This window comes from Neoarius graeffei, chromosome 9 (assembly GCF_027579695.1).
Source record: "Neoarius graeffei isolate fNeoGra1 chromosome 9, fNeoGra1.pri, whole genome shotgun sequence".
NCBI classification, from domain to species: Eukaryota; Metazoa; Chordata; class Actinopteri; order Siluriformes; family Ariidae; genus Neoarius; species Neoarius graeffei.
In genome coordinates, this window is record NC_083577.1 from 61,915,509 (window position 1) to 61,942,665 (window position 27,157).

At 42.7% G+C, this 27,157-nt stretch overlaps 1 protein-coding gene across 2 annotated transcripts; it reads right to left on the reverse strand.

Annotated features, from left to right (window-relative positions):
• Positions 1–2,542: 2,542 nt before the first annotated feature.
• On the reverse strand, positions 2,543–20,037 carry lnpa (limb and neural patterns a). 2 transcript variants are annotated; one of them, XM_060930042.1, is made up of 13 exons: positions 19,923–20,037; positions 18,378–18,472; positions 18,048–18,089; positions 12,655–12,842; positions 12,075–12,133; positions 11,897–11,937; positions 10,946–11,029; positions 10,813–10,864; positions 10,508–10,720; positions 8,214–8,319; positions 5,778–5,848; positions 5,343–5,495; positions 2,543–3,387 (listed from the first exon to the last, which is right to left on the reverse strand). In XM_060930042.1, exons 2-13 carry the CDS (start codon positions 18,402–18,404, stop codon positions 3,224–3,226), a joined length of 1,200 nt encoding a protein of 399 aa, XP_060786025.1. In that variant the 5' UTR covers positions 18,405–18,472; positions 19,923–20,037; the 3' UTR covers positions 2,543–3,223. The 2 variants fall into 2 exon arrangements, with proteins under 2 accessions (XP_060786025.1, XP_060786024.1); XM_060930041.1 differs by lacking the exon at positions 19,923–20,037 and adding an exon at positions 19,665–19,733.
• Between the last annotated feature and the right edge of the window lie 7,120 nt (positions 20,038–27,157).

Consider the following 27,157-nt stretch of genomic DNA (forward strand, 5'->3'; position numbering starts at 1 on the left):
GCACCTCATGACCTTTTCACAAAATGAATTCATGGCACTCAACTTTGTCTTGTGGCATTTAAAGACCACAGAGCCAAGAACTAATCGCTAGATATCAAGTGCTTGAAGAGTGTCTCCTCATTTAGGCCATAGCAGCAGCATATGCCTTTATAACTCTCTAATTTGATTTTAATGCGTCCCAGTGCCACTATTGCACTGCAATGGCTTTGATAATGATGCAGTTGTCATCATCCAATGGTGAACTCTAATATTCAGAGAATGTTAATTGCTTTTGTGACACTCGTCTCGTTATTTTATATTATTCTCTTATATCCTCCTCAAGGAAACAGCACATGCTCCACTGATAGGCAATGCTAAAATGATAAACCCACAGATGTACATGTAGCAGTGTGGAGCTGAGAACACCACCACCAAGTGAGTCTGGAGTCTTTTGCATTGACTTTTTTAAGATTTCAGTACATAAATATAACGACAAAGGTCTTCATTTTTTTTTAACAGAGGGTAAAGTTTGAAATGTTCGCTTTCAAAAACAGCAAATGGAAAAGTGACATGGAGGGTGCACTTGTCTGTTTTACTTATTCTCTGCCTCAGGGTTTCATATTCTGTCTGGACCAGTGCTGTTATTTTCCTCAAGGGTTCACAAGGCCACACTCTTTCATTTCGACAGAAAATTGTTTCCCAGGATTTCAATCTTTGGCTGCTAGATATGACAAAACACAATATCAAGAACACTTATGTTTCTTATTTGCCATTCTTTCAAGGCATAAATAAAAGATCAGTATAAATTTGAGTCAAGTGGAACAGACTGTACATGTAAGAAATAAACATTTCAGAGAGCTCAGAACCCTAGACAAGCCCTGCTGTATTCTCCCATTCGTGACTGAATTACCTCAGCTTCGCTGACCACTGCATCATTTGTCATCCTTGAAAATCAATTAGTGGCTATGTGATAGCACATCGCTGATGGGATCCCTCTGCTGAATGGACAAGCAGGGCCTTGTAAGGCCAAAAGTGATGTATTCACTTAGGTGGGTTTTTTTTCCCCTCCTTTCCCCCTTCTTACACACCACATATATCTCTGTAGCAATGTCAGACAACATTTATGATCGCTGCCAGTAGGCTGTATGGAGCAAAACACCTTCTGATAGGAAAGAAAAGACAGAGTGACCACAGAACGCATCAAAATAACAGCGCTAACCAGATCAACATCTTTCTATTCCACAAATGCACACATTGTTCAATATATACAAAGCAAACAAGATGAGGACAGAAGAAAAAAAAGCAATACATCTTTTCCCTTATTTGTTCTCTCTACAAGTTTTGAAAGAGAATCCTACTTAACTGGAAAAACAAGCATATCAAAAAGGAAAAGATGACAATGGAAAAGACAAATGAGGTAGCAGTACTACATGGAATCCTTATACAGATCTCAAAAGAAAAGGGCATCACAAGATGCGTGTGTAATTACTCCAGCTCCTCCTGACAAATCTATGGGAAAAAATTAATCTATTGCAAATATGAAAAACTACTTTCAAGTGAGAAATATGTATTCTGTACATTTAATAGGAATTCAAAACAATATTTTGCTGGACAATGCACTACAAATTTTTCAAATAAAAATCGTGTTGAATCATGAAGCATGTAGTGAAGCATTTCAGGTTGATATGAAACCAAAAAGCCCAACAGTGATGTAGATCAAATGTTTGTGAATCATCATATTTGCTGGTAAATGTTCAAACGTCCTATTGACAGGCTGTTTTTTTTTTCTCCCCCAGTGCCCGTGCCACTGTCAGGGGTCAAGCTGAGATGGAGTGCACTGGTATCAGGTGCTACTGTCCTGCTGACAGTGATGCATTGCCACACTCAGGGGGTCATGTCTCTGTAAACATGCATTATCAAAACCCAAAGACAAATGTGAGAGGATGATCCGAGAGCCAGCATGGGAGAGTGAGAAACAGAAGTGTGTGTTTGTCGGGGGGGGGCAATATGGGTAGAGATGGTTCTCTTGTTGCAAATGAAGAGGGTCAAGCAATCAAGCTGGGTTGGGCTTGGGTGTCAGTCCCATTATCTAACACTGTCTGAAATGATCAATGAGATAAAATTAAATGATCACAAGCCAAAATAGACCAGTTAATGAAAATGGACTGTGTTTTAACAGATTCCTTTCAATGTCCTTCCATATCATGATCGCTGGAACAGACAGGAAGGGGAGTAAGCAATAAAGCAGCACACTAACAGCCCTAACAACCAATTTCTTTAGGAGGACATGCTTTTTCCTCTCTAGAAATGCAGGCGCAGTTAACTATTCAGCTGGGCAGAATGACTGATCCCTAATCTCAACAAACCACACATCTTTTAGGAAGCTTAAGATTCACCCTTGTACAAATGTAATAAGCAAAGTGCACAATCACAATATATACATAAAAGGTAATAGAAAAAAGTTAACAGAAGTCACTTGATTATGGTAATGGTTTAGTTAAATGTAGTAAAGATGCATAAAACGAGCACAATTAAAAATAAAGTTTATTTGTGAAAAGGCAGGGCAAAAGTTCATGTCATAAATAATTCCTATTTATTCTTTACAGAAATCTTTAAATAGAAAGGTACCTTCAAATATAATACTGCTGTACTTTCAGATTATATAAATAAATAGCTGTGAAATCTAATGGCTAGCTTAATCTATGTAAACATGAAACCCATCTCACTGCAGGTAGGTAGAAAACTAAACCTACTGAATACCTTCAAAAAAGGCATTGTAAAAGGTGTAAACATCTATAAATACCATAGATTTTTAGAAAACAGCAGACATTTTCATTATTGTACATGCTGAAAAAAAAAAGCTAAATACATTCATAAACAGTACTCATAAATTTCCCTTCTGAAATAAAGGACTACTATTGAGTTACTCATTAAGGAGAGGAACTGCTCTGTGAATTCATAACAGATGGAAGTGCATTATACACACACACACGACATGTAAACAGTCAAAATGTTGTGGACTTAAGGGTACTTCCACGTAAAACAAACAGGTTTTTAGCACTTAATTATTGGCATTTAGTCTTTCAACCTCATCTCCTCCAGATTAAGTTAAAAAAAAAAAAAAAAGTATATTTAAACTAGTCTAAATCAAAAAAGGTACAAACTTCGTAAGCACTCCCAAATATATTAAACATGCGCTACAAAATCACACCTTTCCAGAGGGACTTAAGTTCGTAAATATTCTTTATTCCACCTCCATAGCAGATACGTCTTGTTCATTGTCCGATTTGTCAGCAAGATCCGAGAGAGTGGTGGCTGGTTCTAAAGGTACTGGTTTTTCAGTTTGGTTTTCCATCTGATGCTCACTTAACTTTTCCTCTTCAGGTCCACAGGACTCAGATTTATCCTCTGCTGAACAAGATAGGTGATTCAGATTATGTACCTAAATAAAATAGTGTGACCTCATAATGCTAAGCATATCCTGCTAGTTTAACTATATTAGCCCCATAAGAATTTTTGGATTAAATTTATTGCTGCATCAACAGTCCCCATATTTCCTCAGAAATGCAGCAAGTCTATAATCAGCTTAAAAAGGCACACTTCTTACACATTAACTTGCATAAAAAGGAAGACCCGTTATGTACCTCCTATAGGATAATCACTACAAAGTGAGCAGAGAACAGGGCAGGAGGCCACACTGACAAACTATGTAGCACTCTGGGAGAGTATCATAAAAAGAACTCCTTTAAAGTCATACAGTACATATTTTCTCAGATTCAACAGAAGAGCAGATCAAGGTAAAGGGTGTTTAGAGATGATGAGCAAAGGGGATTTAAGCACCACATGATAATTTTTACACCAAGGGGAAAAGGGGAGAAAAAAAAAAAAAGGATGGGCTTAATAACCTATAGACTCATTCCTAGAAGAACCAAAGAACTGTTTATCCAGGCGAGACTCTCCAATCAGGGGTGACTGGGCTCATATAGGCAAAAGAGGGCAGATGGTGCTTTCCTCAGCATGTGTTAAACTGCCCTGTGATACAGCAGTTTGAAAAGATGCGGCTGGCTGGCTTCAGTTGTTAGCCAGTCACCATCCCTGGTTGACAGTTGTTGTATGATATGAAAGAGCCGACTGGTGGGTGAGAACTGGCAAGTGACCCAAATAGAGAGAAACGGGAGAAAATTTTTCTAAAGTTCCATTCCATTTCAAAAGTCCTGAAAATACTGGGGGAGGAAGAGCTGGATACAAATGGGTTTACACGCAAATCACTCCCAGGAGCATTTATGCAAAAGTCTTCATGAAACCCCTGTAAATTCTGAAAAATTTTTTGTATGCCATTCCTACTCTAATGTGTGTCTACATTTGGATACAAGACCACCAACTAATGCAAAACTCGGTTGATTGGCTTCTATTATAATAACTTGGGATAAGTCCCTGTGTTACACTGTCAAGTTCAAACCACGTATTTCAAATACACAAGTGAAATATTTTATCATTCCACAGAGGTAAATGCCAGAATTGATATGACTGGAAAAATTGGCACATGATACCCCTATGGAAGCCAAACATATTTAGAGACTAGTCGGATTTCAACCCTGAAGATGACAGCTGGCTTCTAAGTTGGTTCCGTTTGCCACAGCTTCTGGTCAATTTCAAAAAGCTTTGTCATAGCTAGTGTCCCCCAGGTAGCAGAGAAACGGTCATTAAGTAGCATTTACTTTTTTTGACCTCACTTATATTGCACTGGATGGATCACACTGAACAGAGAAATTAATTATTTTCCAGTGACTTAAAGGTAACCATTACCAAGTTTAACAGTCCCTTTTCCTGCTGGAACCTTATGCACAGACACGTGTACACACATACACAGTTTTTTTTTTTAAATGTATGCATGCACATACATATACACACACACAAACACACACATATATATATATATATATATATACACACACATTATATATATATATATATATATATATATATATATATATATATATATATATATATATATATATATATATATATACACACACACACACATATTATATGTGTGTGTGTATATATATATATATATATATATATATATATATATATATATACACACACACACACACACACATATATACACACACACATATACACATTATATATACACACACACATATATATACACATTATATATACACACACACACACACACATATATATACACACATTATATATATACACACACACACGTGTGTGTGTGTGTGTATGTGTGTATACATACACATAGCCAATTAGGATGCAACCTTTAAGATCAGAAAAGTGTAGTAAAGATAGACGTAGGCAATGTGAGGCTGCAACTACATAGCAGGTACCTGGGGAAGAAATGGGTGCACCTTGGTCTGTATCCAAGGAAACAGCAGATGGTCCAAGGCTTGTCTTTCCTTCACTTAATTCAGGGAGATGTGGAGCCTGGGGGCGTGTCTTCCGAGCAGGATTCAGGAAGTAGCAGTAAGCACATCTGAATGCTGAAACAGTAGCCATAACACAAACCTGATTAAAATTATCTATGGTCACATTGATCTGAAAATAAAGCATGCACTTGTGGAAACGCACAGCAAAAGGAACACAAGTCTATACTTTTACATATTTAAAATGTTACTGCTACTGTATTCAAAATGCTAAATTTGAAATGCTAGAGAAGGCCCAGCATTTGAGTGCCATGATGTACTGAGCTACCAAGTGTCAGAGGAATAAAGACGCCATGTTTGATGAAGACTGAAACTGTTCCATGTTCCTCTAAATCTTACCAATGTATTCAAACTCCTCCTTTAATGCCATGCCATTATGAGAGAGACACTGCTGGCATATTAGGGCATATCTGCAAAAGAATACAAAAATGTAAATTTATTAAAAGCAGGTCTACCAGCAAGACACTTGCCAACAGTGCAACCACAATCAACTTGGTGAGTGAAGGCCAACACCTACTTCCTCCATCACAACAGCAATAAACCGCTGCTTATTTCTGAGGTACAAATTACCCGCCCATATGTCATACACAAACTCGTTTGGAGGAGAATACCAATTGCTCCATTCTGCATACATGAACCATTACACCACTGACTGTCTGGCATGCATTAAAAGAGCAAATTCATGGGAAACCTCCACCACTATTAAACTAACCTGGATTCTTAGAGTATGACATGAAAAATTACCTTTTAACCATCATATATGCAAAGTAACTGCTAACCCAACAGCAAGAGAATTACAAATTATTTAAAAGGGGAAAAGCATTTAAGGATTATCAAAAAACATTTATTCACCTAACCTACAAGATTTCAGAACAACCGTAACAGTCATGCAAATCACTTTAGCCTGTTTGCTAGTGGGAGTGCTGATCTTCAGTTTACTGACTGCCAAGGTTTCACTGGTAGTGCCAGGTTCATGAGAGATCTTAAACAAAATCTGTACAAGCCAGCAACAGAATAAACAAAACCATCAATTTGATGACAAACTAGAAAACCTCCAGCTAAAAATTTAAGTGTGTATAAAATGAGTCAGTTCAATGAATCACTTTGTTGCCATTTGACTGGCTTAAATGTTCTGATGTACAGAAACCAAAAGAGGACATTTTGAATAAATCAAAACTTTCATTCCTATACCAGACACTTATAGACCCTTTTCAGTCACGTGACCTTCGTAAACGCGACCACCATTTTGGACATGTAGCGGACTTTGGCTCGAATCGGTTTGAATGCGAGGAAGACGACAAACGGAGAACATACAAGAAAAAGGAGCGAGATGCAGAAAACACCTTCACTATCCAGCGACGTAGGGCATTTACAGGGCGAGCAGAGGGAGAGGTATTTGCAAAAATTGAGGTTAGCAGGCTTAGAGAACGACGTTTACCTGCTTCCACCAGGATTGCTCACTGACGTACGGAAGTACACGAAGCCCTCGTCTTTACCTGACTTCGGCCCACATGATCTGTATACCTATGTTGTTAAAAACCCATCGCCATACACGCCAACGTCCGAGGTTCCGGAGCGCGCTCCGGCTTGCTCCCGGAGTGCTCCGGCCGAGGTTCCCCTCAAATTAAGCAGCGCGCGCCGGCTTGCTCCCGGAGTGCTCCGGCCGAGGTTCCCCTCAAATTAAGCAGCGCGCGCCGGCTTGCTCGAGGAGTGCTCCGGCCGAGGTCACGGAGCGTGCTCCAGCTTGCTCCGGAGCAAGCCGGAGCGCGCTGCTTAATTTGAGGGGAACTTCGGCCGGAGTGTGCTCCGGAACCTCGGCCGGAGCACTCCGGGAGCAAGCTGGCGCGCGCTGCTTAATTTGAGGGGAACCTCGGCCGGAGCACTCCGGGAGCAAGCCGGAGCGCACTCCGGAACCTCGGACGTTGGCTCCGGCAGCTATTTATACTGGATCCGGTGTAAATAGCTGCCGGATCATAATTACAGTAAACTAGTAAATACAGTAAAGGAAAAACTTGAGACTGAAAGGTTTTAACAGTCATCCAAATGACTGAACGTAAACATTGCTACAGTAACATACCAGCTACTTGTTGACATTAGCTAGTCAACAATAGCTACTACAGAAGAACAAAGAGGTTACAATGGGTTATTTTAACCTATTTGGTTACACACTCGCCGCCACAGAATGTTAACAGCAATGTAATGCCTTTTCTGGCTAATTTTATTCGTCTTACCTCCAACAAAGTGGTCACTACACAAGCGTTGGTATGCCGTTATCCATCTTCTCCGTCGGTCAGCATCTACCGGGATCCGATAAAATGATAACCCTTGCCTTGTTTGTTGATGGTTACTACATCCAGGTACACAACAATATAGTGGCATGATGGAAGTCTTGCTGAAAGTAAAAACTTTCTTTGCTGCCGTTCCTCAATGTTGGCTGTGGTAAACTACTGGTAGTACATGTCCAAAATGGTGGCCGCGTTTGTCGTGACGTCACGTGAAAAGGGTCCATACTGGCAAAAAGTAGTGCCAAGTAGATAGAAATATGTGGACCCTAAAACAGCATTAATGTTTGTGTGTGGGAAAGAAACACTACCAATCCTATGGGTGGTTGCCATATTGCTTTCACTTCTCTGTGGCATGAAGTTCAACTTTGCACTACTAACAACTGCTTCACTGACTGTTGCTTAAAATCTCAATCTCTCATTGAAAAGCCACAACAGTGCTGCTGCCTGTATGAACGTGTGCTTTCACAAAACTAAGATTCAGGATATTTACCTATTCTGAGGCCCATCACCTACTAGGAACTCAATAAGTTTATCCAAAGCGCCTCTATCTCGAGGAAAAACAGGCCGTGCCAGGGGTGGGCCAGGAGGATGCATTCCTGTGAACACATGCACAGACATCATTACTAACAAACCATCCAAGAATACACAAGCAGATCTTTCAGACCATGAACCAGTTTACAGATAGACCTGCAGTCCTCTGCAGCAGGCAGGTGGCCATGATAAATGGATGGCAGCGACAGATTTTAATAATGACTCAGAAATAGTCCTCCCTATAGATAACTGCGGACCTGCTGTGATCCTCATCTCTAATTAATATAATTTAACATGAAGAGCGATCATAGCAAGATGACTGGTCATTTCTACCAAACTTGGCAAAGTCCCGATATCCTGCTGCTTATTAATTTACAAGCATATGGAATCGCTGTGGTGACTCTTTCGTATCAAATTGCTTTTCACTAGCAATTCCTTACAAAAATGATCTTGCTTGGCACACCCAAGCACTGAATTCTCTTCCTGTATTAAGAAAAAAAAAATTATATTGCTGTTAGCAAAGTGTCAATCTTTTCTGGCAGATTATTGGGGGGGGGGGGGGGGGGGGGGTTTTGAAGAGCAAATCAAAATGGATGCATGCATCCTTTAAGAAAACATTCTCTCTATAGAGTATCTAAATCTTCATTTGAAATTACTGATTTTAAGTATACTGTATGAAGAAGCATTAAAACTCAATAACATGTATGAAACTTAAACATTCCCAACCAGAGAGCAGTGCTGTCATATTAGACCTTGCATTTAGCAAACTGTCAAATTTTCATGGCACATTAATAAACATTCTATTAAGAGCTCTACAAACTCTCGAGACTGTTGTGCATGAAAATCCCAGGACATTAGCAGTTTCTGAAATACTGAAACTAACCAGTCCTGCACAAACAACCATGCCATGTTCAAAGTCTGAAATTTCACATTTCACGGTCTGAAGTTAATGTGAACAGTAACTGAAGTTCTTGGCCTATACTACATGATTTTAAGCATTGCAATGCTGCTACATGATTGGATAACATATTGAATGAGGTGTTCCTATTAAAATGGACAGTGCAGTCATATTTTAATGAAATGCAATCTAAGAACACTGAGGAACAAGAGTGCTCTGAGAGCACAATATCCCTCACTGGCAACTATGCCATAACTCTCGTAAAATGCAACTGAACTGAACAAAATTGCAATATGCGTATTAGTGACAAAGAAGCCTGTCAAGTTTTGTAAAATTCCTCCAAAAATTGTGAGAGGAGTTGAATTCAGAAGGTGAGTACCCTTCATGGGACAGATGGACATTGCCACGACAATCTCCCTTCGGGCCTTTCGGCCAACGGAGGATAATAAACATTGTGATGGAAGTTGACTTCAGAAAGCAAGCACAACTTGATGAAATTGCCAAAGTTTGTTAATAATTAAGGGCATAACTCTGGTAAAATCTGCCCAAATTAAACGAAATTTTGATGTGCATATAACAGTCATAACAAAGCTTTTTGCCAAGTTTGGTGAAGTTTCTCCACAAATTGTGAGAGGAGTTGATTTCAGAACATACACCCTCATGAAACTGTCAAACTACGAGTTATTTAAATCAAGGGTCAAAACTCTGGTAAAAATTTCACAAGCGAAATTAAATCACAGTATGCATATTACCATCATATAACAAGGCCTTTTGCCAAGCTTCAAGAAATTCATCCAAAAATTGTGAGAGGACTCGGAGTTGATGTCAGAAGGCAAGCACACCTCCATGAAATTGTGAAAGTACAAGGTTGTTAATCAAGGTCCACAACTCCGGTAAAACGCGACCGAATTGAACAAAACAATATGCATACTACCAACATATAACAATGCCTTTTGCCAAGTTTCATGAAATTCCTCCAAAAATTGTGAGGAGCTGATTTCAGAAGGAAAACACACGTGAAATTGTCAAAGTATAAATTTTTGTTAATCAAGGGCTGTAACTGGTAAAATGTGACCCAATTTAACAAAATTACAATATGCATATTACCGATATATAACAAAGAATCCTGCCAAGTTTTGTGAAATTCCTCCAAAAATTGAGAGGAGTTGATTTCAGAAGGTGAGCACCCTTCCCGGGACAGACGGAAATCGCCACCACATAATCCTCCTTTGGGCCTTTCGGCCAGCGGGGGATAAAAAGCCTTAACATTTTCATATAGTATGTTGATGCTGTTTCTCCACTGAAACCTCATGTTATTACAAAAAGAGTCAAAACAATAAGTGTGCATCACTCACCCACACCAGCAACTGGGGAGCCTGTAGGGGTAGCATTTCTCCTCAGCAGGTTCTGGTGCTGGGCAGAAGCAGACAGGTTCTTCTCTGGAGGCCCACCGGGGGCTGAGATCAGGGCAGGAGGGGCAGTTGGGCCAGGAGGAGGACGTGATGCTACTGCTAGGTTTGGAGTCACAGGAACAGGAGGGCGAGGAGTCACATGCCTCTGACGAAGCTCTGGGGGGGGACGACCAGTGTGTGCACTTAGTGAAGCAGATAATGAAGTCTTTCCTGGTTATAAACCTGGTATATACACATTTTCTTCTAACCTTGACCTTGCCGAGGAGTTACAGGAGGTCCAACGGGTATAGCATCTAGCTCCTACAAATAGACAGAACCCAACTAAAAATTCTGCAACAATCCCTTATGTTGGCAGCCTGACTATACTGCTGAAATACTTACGATCTTTTTCTTAGAATCTGGATCAAACCGCTCTAGTATCAATTTGGCATTTTTGTAGGTTTCGGTCTCCATCACCTGCTCAAGCTGAAAAATATATTAAACCATTAAGTGGACTAAACAATGATTGTACTGGTGCAAAAATGTCACGGCAATCTAAAACAGGATTTTAAAAAAACCTCATTGACAGAAGAGGAAATTGCTTCCTAGTAATGTTAAAAAAAAAAAAAAAGTACAAATATCCTGCTAAGGCAGTTGCTTAGGGAGAAAAATCTAGCAGCTTTTACATTTTATTTAGCTTCATTTTAAAACTCATTTTAGAAAAAGAGCAAATAGTGCTAATTATTTAGATTTAATGAAAAGAATAATTACAAGATCTATTCTGATAATGGAGAGTGTAAAAATCCATCAACTGTAATTATTGAAAGTTATTAGACATGACAGCAGATGACAAGCAATTTCTCAGATTTATTTCCTCCCAGCACTAAACACTATTAATTTAAAGACAAGCCGTTGGCCAAGCATTTTACTAAGTCAAGTCTGTGCAATTAACCGCTGTCTGCATTGATTTTAGATTATTTATTTGAAGAAGAAATTTCTCTCCTCACTAAAAAGCATAAGCTCAATAACTGTGCAGAGAATGGATGCTCCTGTTTTAGCATTAGCATGGCACTAGCCTACTGTCAAAAGTAAAGCTGAATGGCCTACAAGGGCAAAGCCAGCACATTAGCATTTAAGGTTAACACTCACATTACTGGTGCAAAGATGTCTGACATTTCTGAGAAGATCTGCACTCTGGTTTGACCCCCTCATGAAATAACTAGATTTTAAGTGTTCTACACAGGTATGAGGGTGCAAACTGCCACAAGAGCAATGGCCTCCCTGGCCAAATAGACTACACTTATCACAACGCATTATTCAGAGAGAATGGACAATCCAAAGAAATATACTTACTATTTTCTTTTTTGCAGCTTTCAATTCTTCTAATTTTTCAGCTGAAAAACACACACAGATATGGAGAGTTAAACTAGAAAATAAAATTAAATGTCAAAATGAAATGACTTAACTGGTGACTGTCAAAATATTTAAGAACATAATTTAAAGATATGAAAGCCCAAAGTGATCATTTTACCATTTCTTTCTGTCCGTCTTGAAAATAACACAATTAACAGTTTTCTCAGAAGCCATACGCTGAGGATAAAATATAGAAATATACAAATTTTTAAAAATCTTTTGCTGCAAGAACATTTATGAGCAAACTATGAAGTGCATTAAAAAAAACTAACCAAATCATGTCAAGTCAGTCATTAAAACCAAACAAAACCCAAAAATAAATGCAGTTTGCCAATCACAACAAGTGCCCTGAGAGAAGATTGAGGTGGGAGGAAAGAAGTCACTTCAGTTTCTGGGGGGGAGGAATATTCCTAAATCTAACTTAGTCATTTTACCTGACATGACCCCTCATACAATGTACTCTTTACCAACTCAAACTAGCCAGAAGAAAATGGGAGAAACCAAACCTCTCAGGTGATCAAAAACCAACATCCATTTCTTTTTGTAGTTGATCGTAAATGCACCAAAGCTATAAATAGGATGGCACCAATTATGAAAATAAGGCCGACAGGGGCAGTGAAGCTTTAAGTGAATGTATTTTTGGGTTTTGGTAAATGAATGCGTAACATTTATACATTTTTAAAAAAATGAATACTTACAGCAGTGGAAATATTAAAAAAGGTGACGCCAATATGAATTTCCCCATTAGCTGTTCAGGGATGTACCATATATAAACAACCACACAGGCCAACAGGTACAGAAGGGTTGAATATAAAAGTAATCGGTAGACCCATAACTTCAGCCGTTTCCGATTCTTTTCTCTGTGCTCCTCAAGAGTTTGGATATCCTGGGGGGGAAGGCAAACAGTTCTAAGAAGCAAATAGTATTGTGCTGAATGGAAGTGAACAACGTATTCACTCCAGTGGCTCTGAGCACCGTCCAGTTACAATCTAGCTTGTTCTATGGTCATAATTTTCAAATTTTTTTTCATTCATAGCACACCTGGATAGCCTTGCCCTTCCCCAAAACAGTATAAGGAATCTAGAGCTACATCAGGATTTGCAACAAAGTACATTAAGTGTAATACAAGTAAAACTGAATTGTTCACACTATACAGTGCCCTCCACAATTATCGGCACGCCTTGCAAATTTTAGTAAAAACTGTTGAAGGGGGAATCCACCTTTTGGCGAAGTAGCTTCATCTCACACTGAAAAAAAATTAAGAAAATCCAATACGTAATTAATTTATTCAAAGAAAAACAATCCCTCAAGAAAATTCTTTAATAAAAACCGTGTACTGCCATTACTGGCACCCCTGAAATACAGTGAACACAATGTAACTGAAGCACATTTCCCATTTAAATTGTACATTTTTGAGTTGACTGGAGTGTGTAGGAACTTTCAAGCTGCAATACATGACTTCCTGATTAACTGGGGGTACAAATATGAGGTGACACAGAGGCCAAATCCCCTTACCCTATGTCCGAAATCACCCACTCGTTCACTACTCCCTACATAGGGAATTACTATATAGAGGACTATATAGCGAGCTCATTGGTGAAATGAAAAAATGCTTTCGGACACTTGTCCGTCGCGCTAGTATTTATGTCATTACTGTCGCACAATTAAAAACGTGCCATATAAGCTGGCTGGTGGGTTTTCAAAATAAATACATGCATGTATTTTTGTGTGATACACATACTGAGTGCATTTCCCACATTAATCAATACAAAATACCTGCATCTTTCAGTTTCTTTAAATCAAGGCTGAATACTTTCATCTTTGCTGCTGCTGCCTTTTATTAAATCAAATGAGATTTTTAATTTGATTTCTTTCAGCGACTACAATGCACGATGGGATACATTACTTGGGTAGTGACCATCACTACTTTTCGTGATGCATTGTGGGATAGTTTGAGTGCACTATACTGTATAAAGTGTAATAATCCTCATTACCATTTCGCACAGCACCACAAAATGGCGTCCTCACTATATAGTGCCCTATATAGTGAGTAGGGAGTGATTTCAGACACAGGGCAAGTCATCCATCAGTATGGGAAAGATAAGAGAACACACAACCAAATGAGGGAGAGGAGTGTCGACCTTCATAAGTCAGGGAAAGTCATTAGAAAATAGCTACTCACCTGAAAACGTCCATTTCTACTGTTAGGACAATAATAAAAAAAAGTGGACAACAACTGCAACTATTACAAACTTGCCTAGAAGAGGACCCAAGCTTATTTTGCCCTCACATAGTGAGGAGGATGGTAAGAGAGGCACCAAAAAAATTAATATACCATGTCTAAAGGATCACTGTTATTGAATTACAAGAAAAAGTAAAATCTTGGGGTTTCCAAAACCACCACCAGATTCCACCTCCATGCCAACAGATTTGGAAGGTATGCCAGAAAAAAGCCCTTGTCAGTTAACCACAAATGCAAGTGCCATAGGTTTGCGAAACACTACTACAACTCTGACTGGAACTGTTCTCTATGGTCTGATGCAACAAAAATGGAGATTTTTGGCAAAACACACTAGAGGTGGATTTGGCATATAAAGAAGGATGGCTATAATGAAAAGGACCCAATCCCAACTGTGAAATATGGAAGACATTGTGATGTTTTGAGGCTGTTTTTCTTCCAAAAACATGAAACACCAAGACATTTAAAATCAAAATCTGTCTGCCTCTGCCAGAAAACTCAAACTGGGTCATCATTGGATCTTCCAGCAGGAAAGTGACCTGGAGCATATGCCCAAATCAACACAAAAATGGTTAGCCAAACACACAATCAAGCTTCTTCCATGGCCATCCAAGTTCCTGGACCAGAACCTCATTGAAAACCTGTGGAGTGAACTGAACAGAGCACACAAGAGTGGATCTAGGAGCCTGGATGATCTGAAGAGATTGTGTAAAGCAGGATGGTCTAGGACAGTGGTCTTCAAAGTGGGGGCCACAGCCCCCTGGGGGGCCGCCAGGGGGCGCTAGGGGGGCCTCAGAAAGTTGGAGGGACGATAAATTGCGAAAAAATATATACTTTTTAAAAATAATTATTAAATATATTGCAATTAGTTTTTTAATCATTATAAAATAATTTAATAATAATACATCATATCGAAACGTTGTTTGCCATGCTCATCTCTCCGATTGCCTGTGACGTTGCAGTTTGCACCATTTATCAAGCTACTTTGCTCATCAAGCTAGCGTATTGCTAGCGCAAAATGGACAGGTTTTTGAAGAAGAGACCGAAGGAACAAACCAACAGCCCTGCTGTGGAGGACACTGCTGCAAAAAAAAAACTAAGTCCTGGCCAACTAAAATCCGAAAATATGAGGCAGCATACATTAAGTATGGCTTTACAGCCTTACAGAAAAATGGCCATGATTGCCCGAAATGCATCCTCTGTCTGGAGACCCTGTCAAACGAGTGCTTAAAAACTTTGAAACTTCAGCATCACTTGGTACAAAAACATCCGACAGATGCCGAAAAAACAGTAGATTTCTTCAGACGCAAAGAAGAGCATTTGGTCAGGCAATCTGCTGCATTCACCCAGCAAGCTACTATCCCCAAGTGGGCCCTGAAGACATAATTTTTAGCCTCGTACCACATTGCTCGTGCTAAAATACCTTACTCAATTGGAGAAGATTTGATTTTACCAGCCACCAAAGACATTGTCCGAGAATTGCTTGGTGAGGATGCTGCCAAAAAAAAAAAAAACGATGCTGTCCCACTCTCTGATAACACCGTGAGCCGACGGATTGGTGACATGGCTCAAGACGTATCTGCTCAGCTGTTGGAGCAGGTGAGAGCCAGCAAATACTTCGCACTTCAGCTGGATGAGAGCACAGATTTATCCAATGGAGGCCCAACTGCTTGTGTACATCAGATTTATTTCACAGGAAAGATTTGTGGAGGAAATACTATTTTGTAAAGCACTTGAAAGAAGAACTACTGGGAAAGACAGTTTTCAAGTTTTGGACGATTACATCAAGTCTAACGGATTGGACTGGACCCGTTGTGTGGGGGTGTGTTCGGACAGAGCCGCAGCAATGACCAGGAAGATCAGTGGAGTGACCACTCTCATTAAGCGGAAGGCCCCACATGTAGTGGCCACACACTGCATACTCCATTGCGAGGCACTGGTCGCAAAAAGGATGGATAATGAGTTGAATCAGGTACTACAGGAGGTTATACAGTTTATTGTTCAGTGCGAAAATATGTGTTGAAAACATGTTAGTTAATAATATTCTTATGCTAAACAAATTAACAATTATTGACTACTGAATAAAAGTAAGAGAAAACATTCTAAAAGTTGATGTTTCTTTACATATTTTGTAGCATTGTCTGTGGGTTTGCAAAGGGGGCACCCTGGCCAGAAGCTAATGCTGTTTGGGGGGCCTTGGCATGGAAAAGTTTGGGAACCCCTGGTCTAGGATACCATGCTCTGTATTTTCCAACTTTAAAGTTACAGGAGAAAACTCAGTGTTGTTTTGCTGGCAAAGGGAGGTTGTACTTAATTATTTGCCAAAGGTAAGGTGAATAATGGTTTTAGTATAAACAGAGGTGACAGTTTAAAAAATTTTTTAATTTATTTCAAAAGCGGCATGCAAATGTAATCACAGCGCGGGGCAGACTTATGGCACTTATCTCTGCTGACTCACAAAATACTTAGTTTTGAAATGGATTTAAAAAAAAAAACGAAACAATTCCACCTTAACTTTGAATAGTTTTAGACCAAACTTCGTAGCATCTTTAGTGCTTTTAGGAACAGCATTTTCTTTCATAATTTGTAATTCTTCCTCACTTGCGGTGACAAAGCGACTGGCCGCCATTTTGCTGAGTCACTCAAGGTGTTTATCGAGAAAGTGTCCAAATTTCTCGTCCAATCAGCACGCACAATTTTCTATACCTCACCTGTATTTATACTAAAAAATATAAGATGCAGGAATACCAATAACAGTGGCACATTTTTGCTGAAAATTATTTATTGAGGAATGTGTTTCTCTAAATACAATTTTCAGTTAAATGGTGGATTTCTCTTTTTTTCAGTGCGAGATGAAGCTATTTCACCAGGTGTATTTTTCTAACTCCTTTTACTAATCTTTACAAGGGGTGCCAATAATCATGGAGGGCACTGTAATCTCTGAAATATGGAGTTATAAAAAGTAACAGTATACAGAAAATATAACACTAGTGTATGGACAATTCAGAATTTGGGCCCTTAGTCTAGAATACATGTTAAATTTTAAAAAAATTCTAATTTACTGATTAAATAAAGTTACACTCAGGTTATTGCCCCATCAGCAACCTGGCTAGCTAGCTCGCTCACACTGATTTAAATTTAAAAAAAAAAAAAAAAACCTTCACCCAACAAGCTTTCATATTAAGTTATATTCCTGAAAAATATCATTTGCCATGTCACAAACACTACTGAACTACCCGTTTCGAACTAGGAAGTGTAATTTTATGTTGCAAACACAGACAAGTGGAGTGTTACAAACAGTAAAACGTCCCAATGTGGTTATACTAAATAGAAGCATTCTTTGTTATGCTGCTTGTCCAACCAAATTAATGGACTATAATTGCTGTAATGATATGGCTTGAGCTTTTCAATATGTATGATTTTATTCAGACCATAAAAAGTTCAGTAAAAAAAAAATAATGCTCATTCAAAAGGGTCTTTCTTGGTGAGCCAGTTCTCAAGGACCATCGTAAGTGGTTTGAAAGAACCTCATTCCAAAAATATCCAAGAACGATCGTATAGAATCTGAGCCTGTATAGTGCTCTAAAGAAAGCAAAGGCAAATACATCAACACATGTCTGTCAGCCTAATAACAACAACTGCAAGTCAGATTCTGCCAAAGGCTCTGGACTGCTGTAGGCAAATGTATAATGCAGCAAGCTCAAAGCTACCTCCATGTTGAAAATTGTGTCTTCTACACCAATTTTGTTGGTGCTTTTCACATAACCATTAAGTATAAATATGGTGTCCGTAAGACTGGATGTCAGTAACAGTAACGAGCTTTGTGGGCTTAGAGGCAGATTACTTTTTTACCTTATCAAGCCCCTCCAATACCTCCACAGTGGTTGGCTTGGCCTGAAAGACAAGTCAGACTATTATGTTAAATCTGTATACATTTCATCTAAAATTTGTTTCTGCCAGATAGACTTACAAATTGTTTTAAAGGCCAGTTATGTGCCTGCGTATAGCTCTCTTACATTTCTCACACACATTCTGCAGAATGTTAACTAGCTACTGGATATGCAGACATTTTCAAGCAAGCCTAAAATATTTTTTGCTAAAACGTCATGAACTTATGATTGATATGCCTAAATGGTATTCATTCACCAAATGAGATACAGTAACTATTTACATAGTACATACCCTCCAGCGAGAAACCAAAGCTCCCATCTTGCAGAGCAAATTCACTCTTCTACTCTCTTGGTGTATGCGTGTTAAACGGTTGAAAATTTCACCAACTACAAAAAAAAAAAAAAAAACAGAAGTTACAAGTTGATCCTCGAGTCTGAAAGGAAAATGCACTCAATATATAACCTGAACACAAACTTGCAACAAGTGGGCATAATACAAAACGTATACCCGAAGGACACAAATGTAGTCTGTTTGGATGAATCACTATGAGAATGAGGCCCTATAAGTAACCAGTGATGATTTAGAATGATTGATTGTTAACTTTACGATTGCAGCATGCTCGAATCCCAAAAATACCACTGCAAGAGAGATTTAGCCATAAACCTGACACCCCTTTCTATTTTAAACTGCAGGCCACTCGAGTGATAAGTAAGCTGCTTAAAGGTCTGCTGTAGGCACCAACCTTCCACAACATCTACAGGATCAATCAGGAACAAGGGTTGTCTAGTTACTTATTAAATATTCAACTGAAAAAAACCCCAGTATGTTGATAAGGTAAAAGTACCACGTTTAAACCACCAAGAAAATTAGCTCTTTTTCTACGTGTACTGTTAGTAGTGGTGAGGTTTGTGAAAGAGTCGGTTCTTTTAGTCAACTCTTTTGGGTGAACGTTCAGAACTGACTCGCTTATATGAGCCACAAACAACGCTGTTTAACTCTGACGGGATAATTTAATCAAAATGCTTCCAGGAAGAGGGACAGGAGGGGTAAGGAAGAAAAAAAAGGACACCTTTTTCACATATATGAGCTGCTTGCTGACAAACTGATTCATCTTTAGTATCGCTTTATCCTGGTCTCGGTGTCGTTTGCTGTTGCTTTCCTCACTTTGAAAGACATAACACTGAAACACGTGATCTGTATCTTCTGTGTAATGGTTTATACGAAAAATAAGTTCTCGTTTTCGTGTGGTTTAAAACAAACTGCCAACGAGCAACTTGGGAGCCGAAAGAGAAAGAGTCGATTCTTATTAGTGAATCAAATGAGCCGGAATTCCAATCACTGACTGAGCTCCAGAAAAGTCCTGGCTCTCCCTGTTCATTCAATCACTTCTCAATAAAAGACCCCATCTTAAACTATCACACGATAACTCATTTTGATGGTGATATTAAAAAAAAAAAATCAGTGATATGAACATACCAATGGATAAAAGATTCACTTCATATTTGTACAAGTTACCAGAACATTGTGTATTAAAACATCGAATTAAAAAAAAAAAACTAAAAACTTTGCAATACGTACACATGTATTCGAGGTTACCATGCTTTCAAACATCGGCAAGATCTGCTAAATAATCTAACAAAAATGGTGTATTTAAAATAAAAATGCAAGGTGAACTGTGTCTAAGCTAAACCAACTCACCCTGTAAACAACACGAGCTAAACTAGGAACCTTAACTAGCAGACACGACACAAAGTTACCTAACAACAATAACTTTACAGTACTGCAACAACGCAGTAAACTGTAAACAATTTAAAAGTGGGAAAAACAGTACTTTACCAAACAAACATCATCTGAGAGTAAGAAAGGCAACTTGTTTAATAAACGTCACTGAAGACCAACAAGCCCCTGCGCGAGTCCTCTGTGTCGTTGGGTCGTCACGTGATATTAACTTCCACAAAGGGCGGGAGAACAAACCCTTCCTGTGTCTGAAATCACTCAGCTCACTGTAGTCAGGAGGTATTTGTTTATATTTGGAGGCTACTTTGCAAAATTTGCCAAGTCTTGTTTTTGGTAATAATATACAAGTTCAGATATAAATCCGTAAATCTGGACTTGTTGTAATGTTTGTAGCCTGCTGTTTCATAGTTTATAATACATAGGGCCAAATTACTCAATTCTGATTGGTCAATCAAGGAGGGCTTTTTTCCTTAAAGGAACAGTCCACCGTACTTCCATAATGAAATATGCTCTTATCTGAATTGAGACGAGCTGCTCCGTACCTCTCCGAGCTTTGCGCGACCTCCCAGTCAGTCAGACGCAGTCAGACGCGCTGTCACTCCTGTTAGCAATGTAGCTAGGCTCAGTATGGCCAATGGTATTTTTTGGGGCTGTAGTTAGATGCGACCAAACTCTTCCGCGTTTTTCCTGTTTACATAGGTTTATATGACCAGTGATATGAAACAAGTTCAGTTACACAAATTGAAACGTAGCGATTTTCTATGCTATGGAAAGTCCACACTATAATGACAGGTGTACTAACACCTTCTGCGCGCTTCGGCAGTGCATTGCATTGATATCCAATGCGCTGCCGAAGCGCGCAGAAGGTGTTAGTACACCTGTCATTATAGTGCGGACTTTCCATAGCATAGAAAATCGCTACGTTTCAATTTGTGTAACTGAACTTGTTTCATATCACTGGTCATATAAACCTATGTAAACAGGAAAAACGCGGAAGAGTTTGGTCGCATCTAACTACAGCCCCAAAAAATACCATTGGCCATATTGAGCCTGCGGCACGGTGGTGTAGTGGTTAGCGCTGTCGCCTCACAGCAAGAAGGTCCTGGGTTCGAGCCCCGGGGCCGGCGAGGGCCTTTCTGTGTGGAGTTTGCATGTTCTCCCCGTGTCCGCGTGGGTTTCCTCCGGGTGCTCCGGTTTCCCCCACAGTCCAAAGACATGCAGGTTAGGTTAACTGGTGACTCTAAATTGACCGTAGGTGTGAGTGTGAATGGTTGTCTGTGTCTATGTGTCAGCCCTGTGATGACCTGGCGACTTGTCCAGGGTGTACCCCGCCTTTCGCCCGTAGTCAGCTGGGATAGGCTCCAGCTTGCCTGCGACCCTGTAGAAGGATAAAGCGGCTAGAGATAATGAGATGAGATATTGAGCCTAGCTACATTGCTAACAGGAGTGACAGCGCGTCTGACTACGTCTGACTGACTGGGAGGTCGCGCAAAGCTCAGAGAGGTACGGAGCAGCTCGTCTCAATTCAGATAAGAGCATATTTCATTATGGAAGTACGGTGGACTGTTCCTTTAAGGGGCCGTATTTCTGAAATGCTATTGGCTAATTCGTTGCTTGGTTACAGTTACAAAACTTAGCAAATTTTGTCAACAAAATGGCTGACTCTGCTGACTCAGCAATGCCGCGTTTCGCTATATTTGACGAAGAAATGATAAACCAATTGAAAGCTGCAAGCGAAAATGAAAATACCAAAAAAAGAACAAATTTTTGGCTTTCCGTGTTTAAAAAATGGGCCGCAGAAAGACAAATAAACGACTCTGAATATGAATGCTGTGAGTTAGAATACACCGTGTCGCCGTGTCATGATGAAAGATGCTTTAGAAACTGATTCAAACCTGCAAGATAGTCTTGCACCCTGATTGGTTCAGAAAACGTGAATGACAAATGTTGTGAACTTGAATGGCTTCCGAAGTATGAATTTGGCCCTATATATTATAAACAAGTAATTGTATGGTTCCTCATAAAATTAAGGATCAATTTCACTCGTGATTTCAAAGTTTTGAAATTGCACTCGTCGCTTCGCGACTCGGGCAATTTTCAAAACTTCAAAATCAGTCGTGAAATTAATCCTTCATTTTACTCAGTCTCATACGATTACCTATACTAATTATGCAGGGAAACTTTGTGCATAAAAAAAGCCCTATATAGGAAATTGGTATAAAAGTATTATATCATTGTGGCAGCGGGGGCGTGGTCAAGCGCCGGTCTGTGACAGGAGGGCGGAGTCAGGGAAGGTAAGTGGCAGAATCACTACACCTGACGGCAATTAACCTGTGTTTGTGTGTGTCTTCCCAGTGACCGCGGCCTATTTAAGGAGGGAGAGTGAGAGCGGAAGGGAGCTTCCCCAGAGGAGACTACAGTGTGTGTGTGTGTGTGTCTCTCTGATTGTTTATTTGTCAGACTGAAAAGTATGGCAATAAAGCCTCCTGTTTACACTGATCTCTGTCCTGCCGTCCTCTGTGCTCCACCCACACGCAGGGAACATTTACAGTGGTGCTGAAACCCGGGAAAAGTGGAGCACCGACCAAGCAGGCCCATGGAATCCTCCCCGTTCACCGACCTGGTCCACGCCCTCGCCACGGCTCAGCAAAACCAGCACCAGGCGCTCATCGCACTCCGGAAGGAACAAGAGCGGTGCTTCGAAGCCCTGGTGCTAGCCCAGCAGGAAGACCGCGAGGCGTTCCGGCACCTCCTCGCGTCGGCGGGGTCCACCAGCGCTCCGGCCGCGGGCCTGTCTCCCCTCACTGTCACCAAGATGGGCCCGCAGGACGACCCCGAAGCGTTCATCACGCTGTTCAGACAGGTCGCAGAAGCCTCGGGGTGGCCGATGGAGCAGCGCGCGGCGCGCCTTCTCCCCCTCCTAACGGGAGAGGCACAGCTGGCCGCGCTACAGCTCCCCGCCGACCGCCGGCTGGCCTACATGGACCTTCACTGGGCCGTCCTCCAGCGCGTGGGGCGCACACCTGAACAACAGCACCAGCGCTTCCACGCTCTGCGATTGGAGGAAGTCGGCCGGCCGTTCGCGTTCGGCCAGCAGCTCCAGGACACCTGCTGGCGGTGGTTGAGGGCCAACGATCGCGACGCCGAGGGGATCATCGACCAGGTGGTGCTGGAACAGTTCATCGCCCACTTACCAGCAGGAACTGCGGAGTGGGTCCAGTGCCACCGCCCAGCGTCGCTGGATCAGGCAGTCGAGCTGGCGGAGGATCATTTGGCGGCTGTTCCGGCGGCAGGACAGCAGATGACGTTAACCCTTCTCCCCTCTTCTCTCTCTCTCTCCCCCCCCTTCTGTGTCCCGTCCTCGCCCCATTCCCCCACCGTGGAGACGGGGGCCGGCTCCACCCCATCCGGCCTGCCGCACCCGCGGTGCCCTCCCGTTTCTCCCTTCTGCGTCTGTCTCTCCCCCCCTCAGGTGAGTGAGCCCCAGAACACCGGTGCAGAGGGAAAGCCCGGGCCGGTTTGCTGGCGCTGCGGGGAGCCGGGCCACCTTCAACAACAGTGCACGGCAATGGAAGTGGGCATGGTGGTTCGGATCCCTGACGTGCCAGAGGCCGCCCTCGATTGGGCCGGAGCGTATCGCATACCGGTGAGTATCCAAGGGGATACATGTCAGACGTTGGTGGATTCTGGTTGTAACCAGACCTCAATTCACCAAAGCCGGGTGCAAAACGAGGCATTGGGGGGAGCACAGGTGTGAAGGTGTTGTGTGTGCATGGGGATGTTCACTGCTACCCTTTGGTGTCGGTCCACATTATTTTCAGAGGGGAAAAATTTATAGTGAAGGCGGCAGTTAATCCTCGCCTTACCCACTCTTTGATTTTGGGGACTGATTGGCCGGGATGTCGGGGTTTAATGACACACCTAGTAAAGAGTGGGTCCTGCCATTTGACAGGGGGAGGTCCCGGTGTCGCTTTGGCAGGAGCAGCTGTCACAGAGCCGTCTACGTCATCTCCGCGTCAGAGTGAGGGGCCGCTGGCTCCTCCTCTCTCTATTGGGGAATCCCTCGCAGATTTCCCATTAGAACAATCGCGAGACGAGACTCTGCGACATGCGTTTGACCAAGTGAGAGTAATCGATGGTCAAACGCTCCAGCCGAACGCCACCCCGTCCTTCCCCTACTTCGCAGTTATGAAGGATACATTATACCGAGTGACGCAGGACACTCAGATGAAAGAGCGAGTCACACAGCTTTTAATTCCGAAGAGCCGCCGGGAATTGGTATTCCAGGCGGCTCACTTTAATCCCATGGCTGGACACTTAGGGCAGGATAAGACACTAGCCCGAATAATGGCCCGATTCTATTGGCCGGGGATTCGCGGCGATGTTCGTAGGTGGTGTACGGCATGCTGCGAATGCCAGTTAGTAAATCCAGCGGCCATTCCAAAAGCGCCTTTGTGCCCCCTTCCGTTAATCGAGACCCCATTTGAGAGAATTGGGATGGATCTCGTCGGGCCATTAGATCGGTCAGCACGAGGGTACCGCTTTATATTAGTTCTGGTGGACTATGCAACGCGATACCCGGAAGCAGTGCCTCTGCACAATATCTCAGCACGCAGTATTGCAGAGGCGCTCTTCCGCGTCATCTCCCGAGTTGGAATCCCGAAAGAGATTCTGACTGATCAAGGCACTACATTTATGTCACGAACACTATGCGAACTGTATGGGTTACTGGGGATTAAGCCGATCTGCACCAGTGTGTATCACCCACAAATGGACGGTTTAGTGGAACGGTTCAACCGCACCCTCAAAAATATTATCAAAAAATTCGTAAGTGAGGATGCACGTAATTGGGATAAGTGGCTCGAACCCTTGTTGTTCTCAGTGCGAGAGGTTCCCCAAGCCTCCACGGGGTTCTCCCCGTTCGAATTATTATATGGGCGTAAGCCGCGCGGCATCTTGGATGTGCTGCGGGAAAATTGGGAGGAGGGACCTTCACAAAGCAAAAACAAAATTCAATACGTTATGGACCTGCGTGCAAAACTCCACACGCTCACCCACCTAACTCAGGAGAATTTGCAGCAGGCCCAGGAACGGCAAGCCCGCCTGTACAACAAGGGTACGCGCCTTAGAGAATTCACTCCGGGAGATAAGGTACTCGTACTGTTGCCCACGTCGAACTCCAAATTGATCGCCAAGTGGCAAGGACCCTTTGAGGTCACACGGCGAGTCGGGGACGTCGACTATGAGGTGAGGCGAACGGACAGGGGTGGGGCGCTACAGATTTACCACCTCAATCTGCTTAAACTCTGGAATGAGGAGGTCCCCGTGGCGTTGGTGTCGGTGGTTCCGGAGAAGGCGGAGCTGGGGCTGGAGGTTCAAAAAGGAACATTGGCATCACGTACCTCTCCGGTCCCCTGTGGAGACCACCTCTCCCCGACCCAACTCACAGAGGTCGCCCAGTTGCAGGCCGAGTTTTCGGATGTGTTCTCGCCCCTGCCCGGCCGCACTAACCTCATAGAACACCACATAGAGACGCCCCCGGGGGTGGCAGTGCGTAGCCGCCCTTACAGGCTACCCGAACACAAAAAAAAGGTGGTTCGGGAAGAACTTCAGACCATGCTCGAAATGGGCATCGTCGAGGAGTCCCACAGTGACTGGAGTAGCCCGGTGGTCTTGGTCCCCAAGGCCGACGGGTCGGTCTGGTTCTGTGTGGACTATAGAAAAGTCAACGCGGTGTCTAAATTCAATGCGTACCCAATGCCTCGGGTTGATGAGTTGCTCGATCGACTAGGCACGGCTCGCTTTTATTCGACACTGGATTTGACGAAGGGATATTAACAGATCCCCTTGACTCCATTATCCCGGGAGAAAACGGCCTTTTCCACACCGTTCGGCTTGCACCAATTCGTCACACTTCCTTTTGGGCTGTTTGGGGCGCCCGCTACGTTTCAGTGGCTGATGGATAGGGTCCTCCGCCCCCACGCCACCTATGCGGCCGCATACCTCGATGATGTCATCGTTTATAGTAATGACTGGCAGCGGCACTTACAACACCTGAGGGCCGTCCTTAAGTCGCTGAGGCGAGCGGGTCTCACAGCCAACCCGAAGAAGTGTGCGATTGGGTGGGTGGAAGTACGGTATCTGGGCTTCCACTTGGGCAACGGGCAGGTGCATCCCCAAATTAACAAGACAGCAGCAATTGCGGCCTGCCCGAGGCCCAAGACCAAAAAGGGGGTGAGACAGTTCCTGGGGCTGGCTGGCTACTATCGTAGGTTTATACCTAATTATTTGGACGTCACCAGCCCGCTGACTGATCTTACTAAAAAGGGGGCACCAGATCCGGTCCAGTGGACGGAGCAGTGCCAGCGGGCTTTCGCTGAGGTAAAGGCTGCACTGTGTGGGGGGCCACTATTACACTCCCCTGACTTTTCTCTCCCTTTTGTGTTGCAGACCGATGCGTCGGACAGAGGGCTGGGGGCGGTTTTGTCCCAGGAGGTGGAGGGAGAGGACCGCCCCGTCCTGTACATTAGCAGGAAGCTGTCAGTGCATGAGGGGCGCTACAGCACAATTGAAAAAGAGTGTCTAGCAATCAAGTGGGCAATCCTTGCCCTCCGTTACTACCTGCTGGGGCGCCCTTTCACCCTCTGGTCGGACCACGTGCCCCTCCAGTGGCTCCACCGCATGAAGGATGCCAACGTGCGTATCACCCGTTGGTATCTGGCACTCCAACCCTTCAATTTCAAGGAGGTCCACAGGCCGGGGGCGCAGATGGTCGTGGCGGACTTCCTCTCCCGTCAAGGGGGGGGGGGAGTCGGCTGCAGGCCGGACGGCCGCCCGGCCTGAGTCGGGCGGTGGGGGTATGTGGCAGCGGGGGCGTGGCCAAGCACCGGTCTGTGACAGGAGGGCGGAGTCAGGGAAGGTAAGTGGCAGAATCACTACAGCTGACGGCAATTAACCTGTGTTTGTGTGTGTCTTCCCAGTGACCGCGCCCTATTTAAGGAGGGAGAGTGAGAGCGGAAGGGAGCTTCCCCAGAGGAGACTACAGTGTGTGTATGTCTCTCTGATTGTTTATTTGTCAGACTGAAAAGTACGGCAATAAAGCCTCCTGTTTACCCTGATCTCTGTCCTGCCGTCCTCTGTGCTCCACCCACACGCAGGGAACATTTACAATCATTAATATGCAATTATTATATCCATAATAGGTGTTATTTGTGGCACACAACCTTTTTACTCAGGTCAAAAGCATGGTTCATACATTAGATACCCTCCATCCATCCATTATCTGTAGCTGCTTATCCTGTCCTACAGGGTCGCAGGCAAGCTGGAGCCTATCC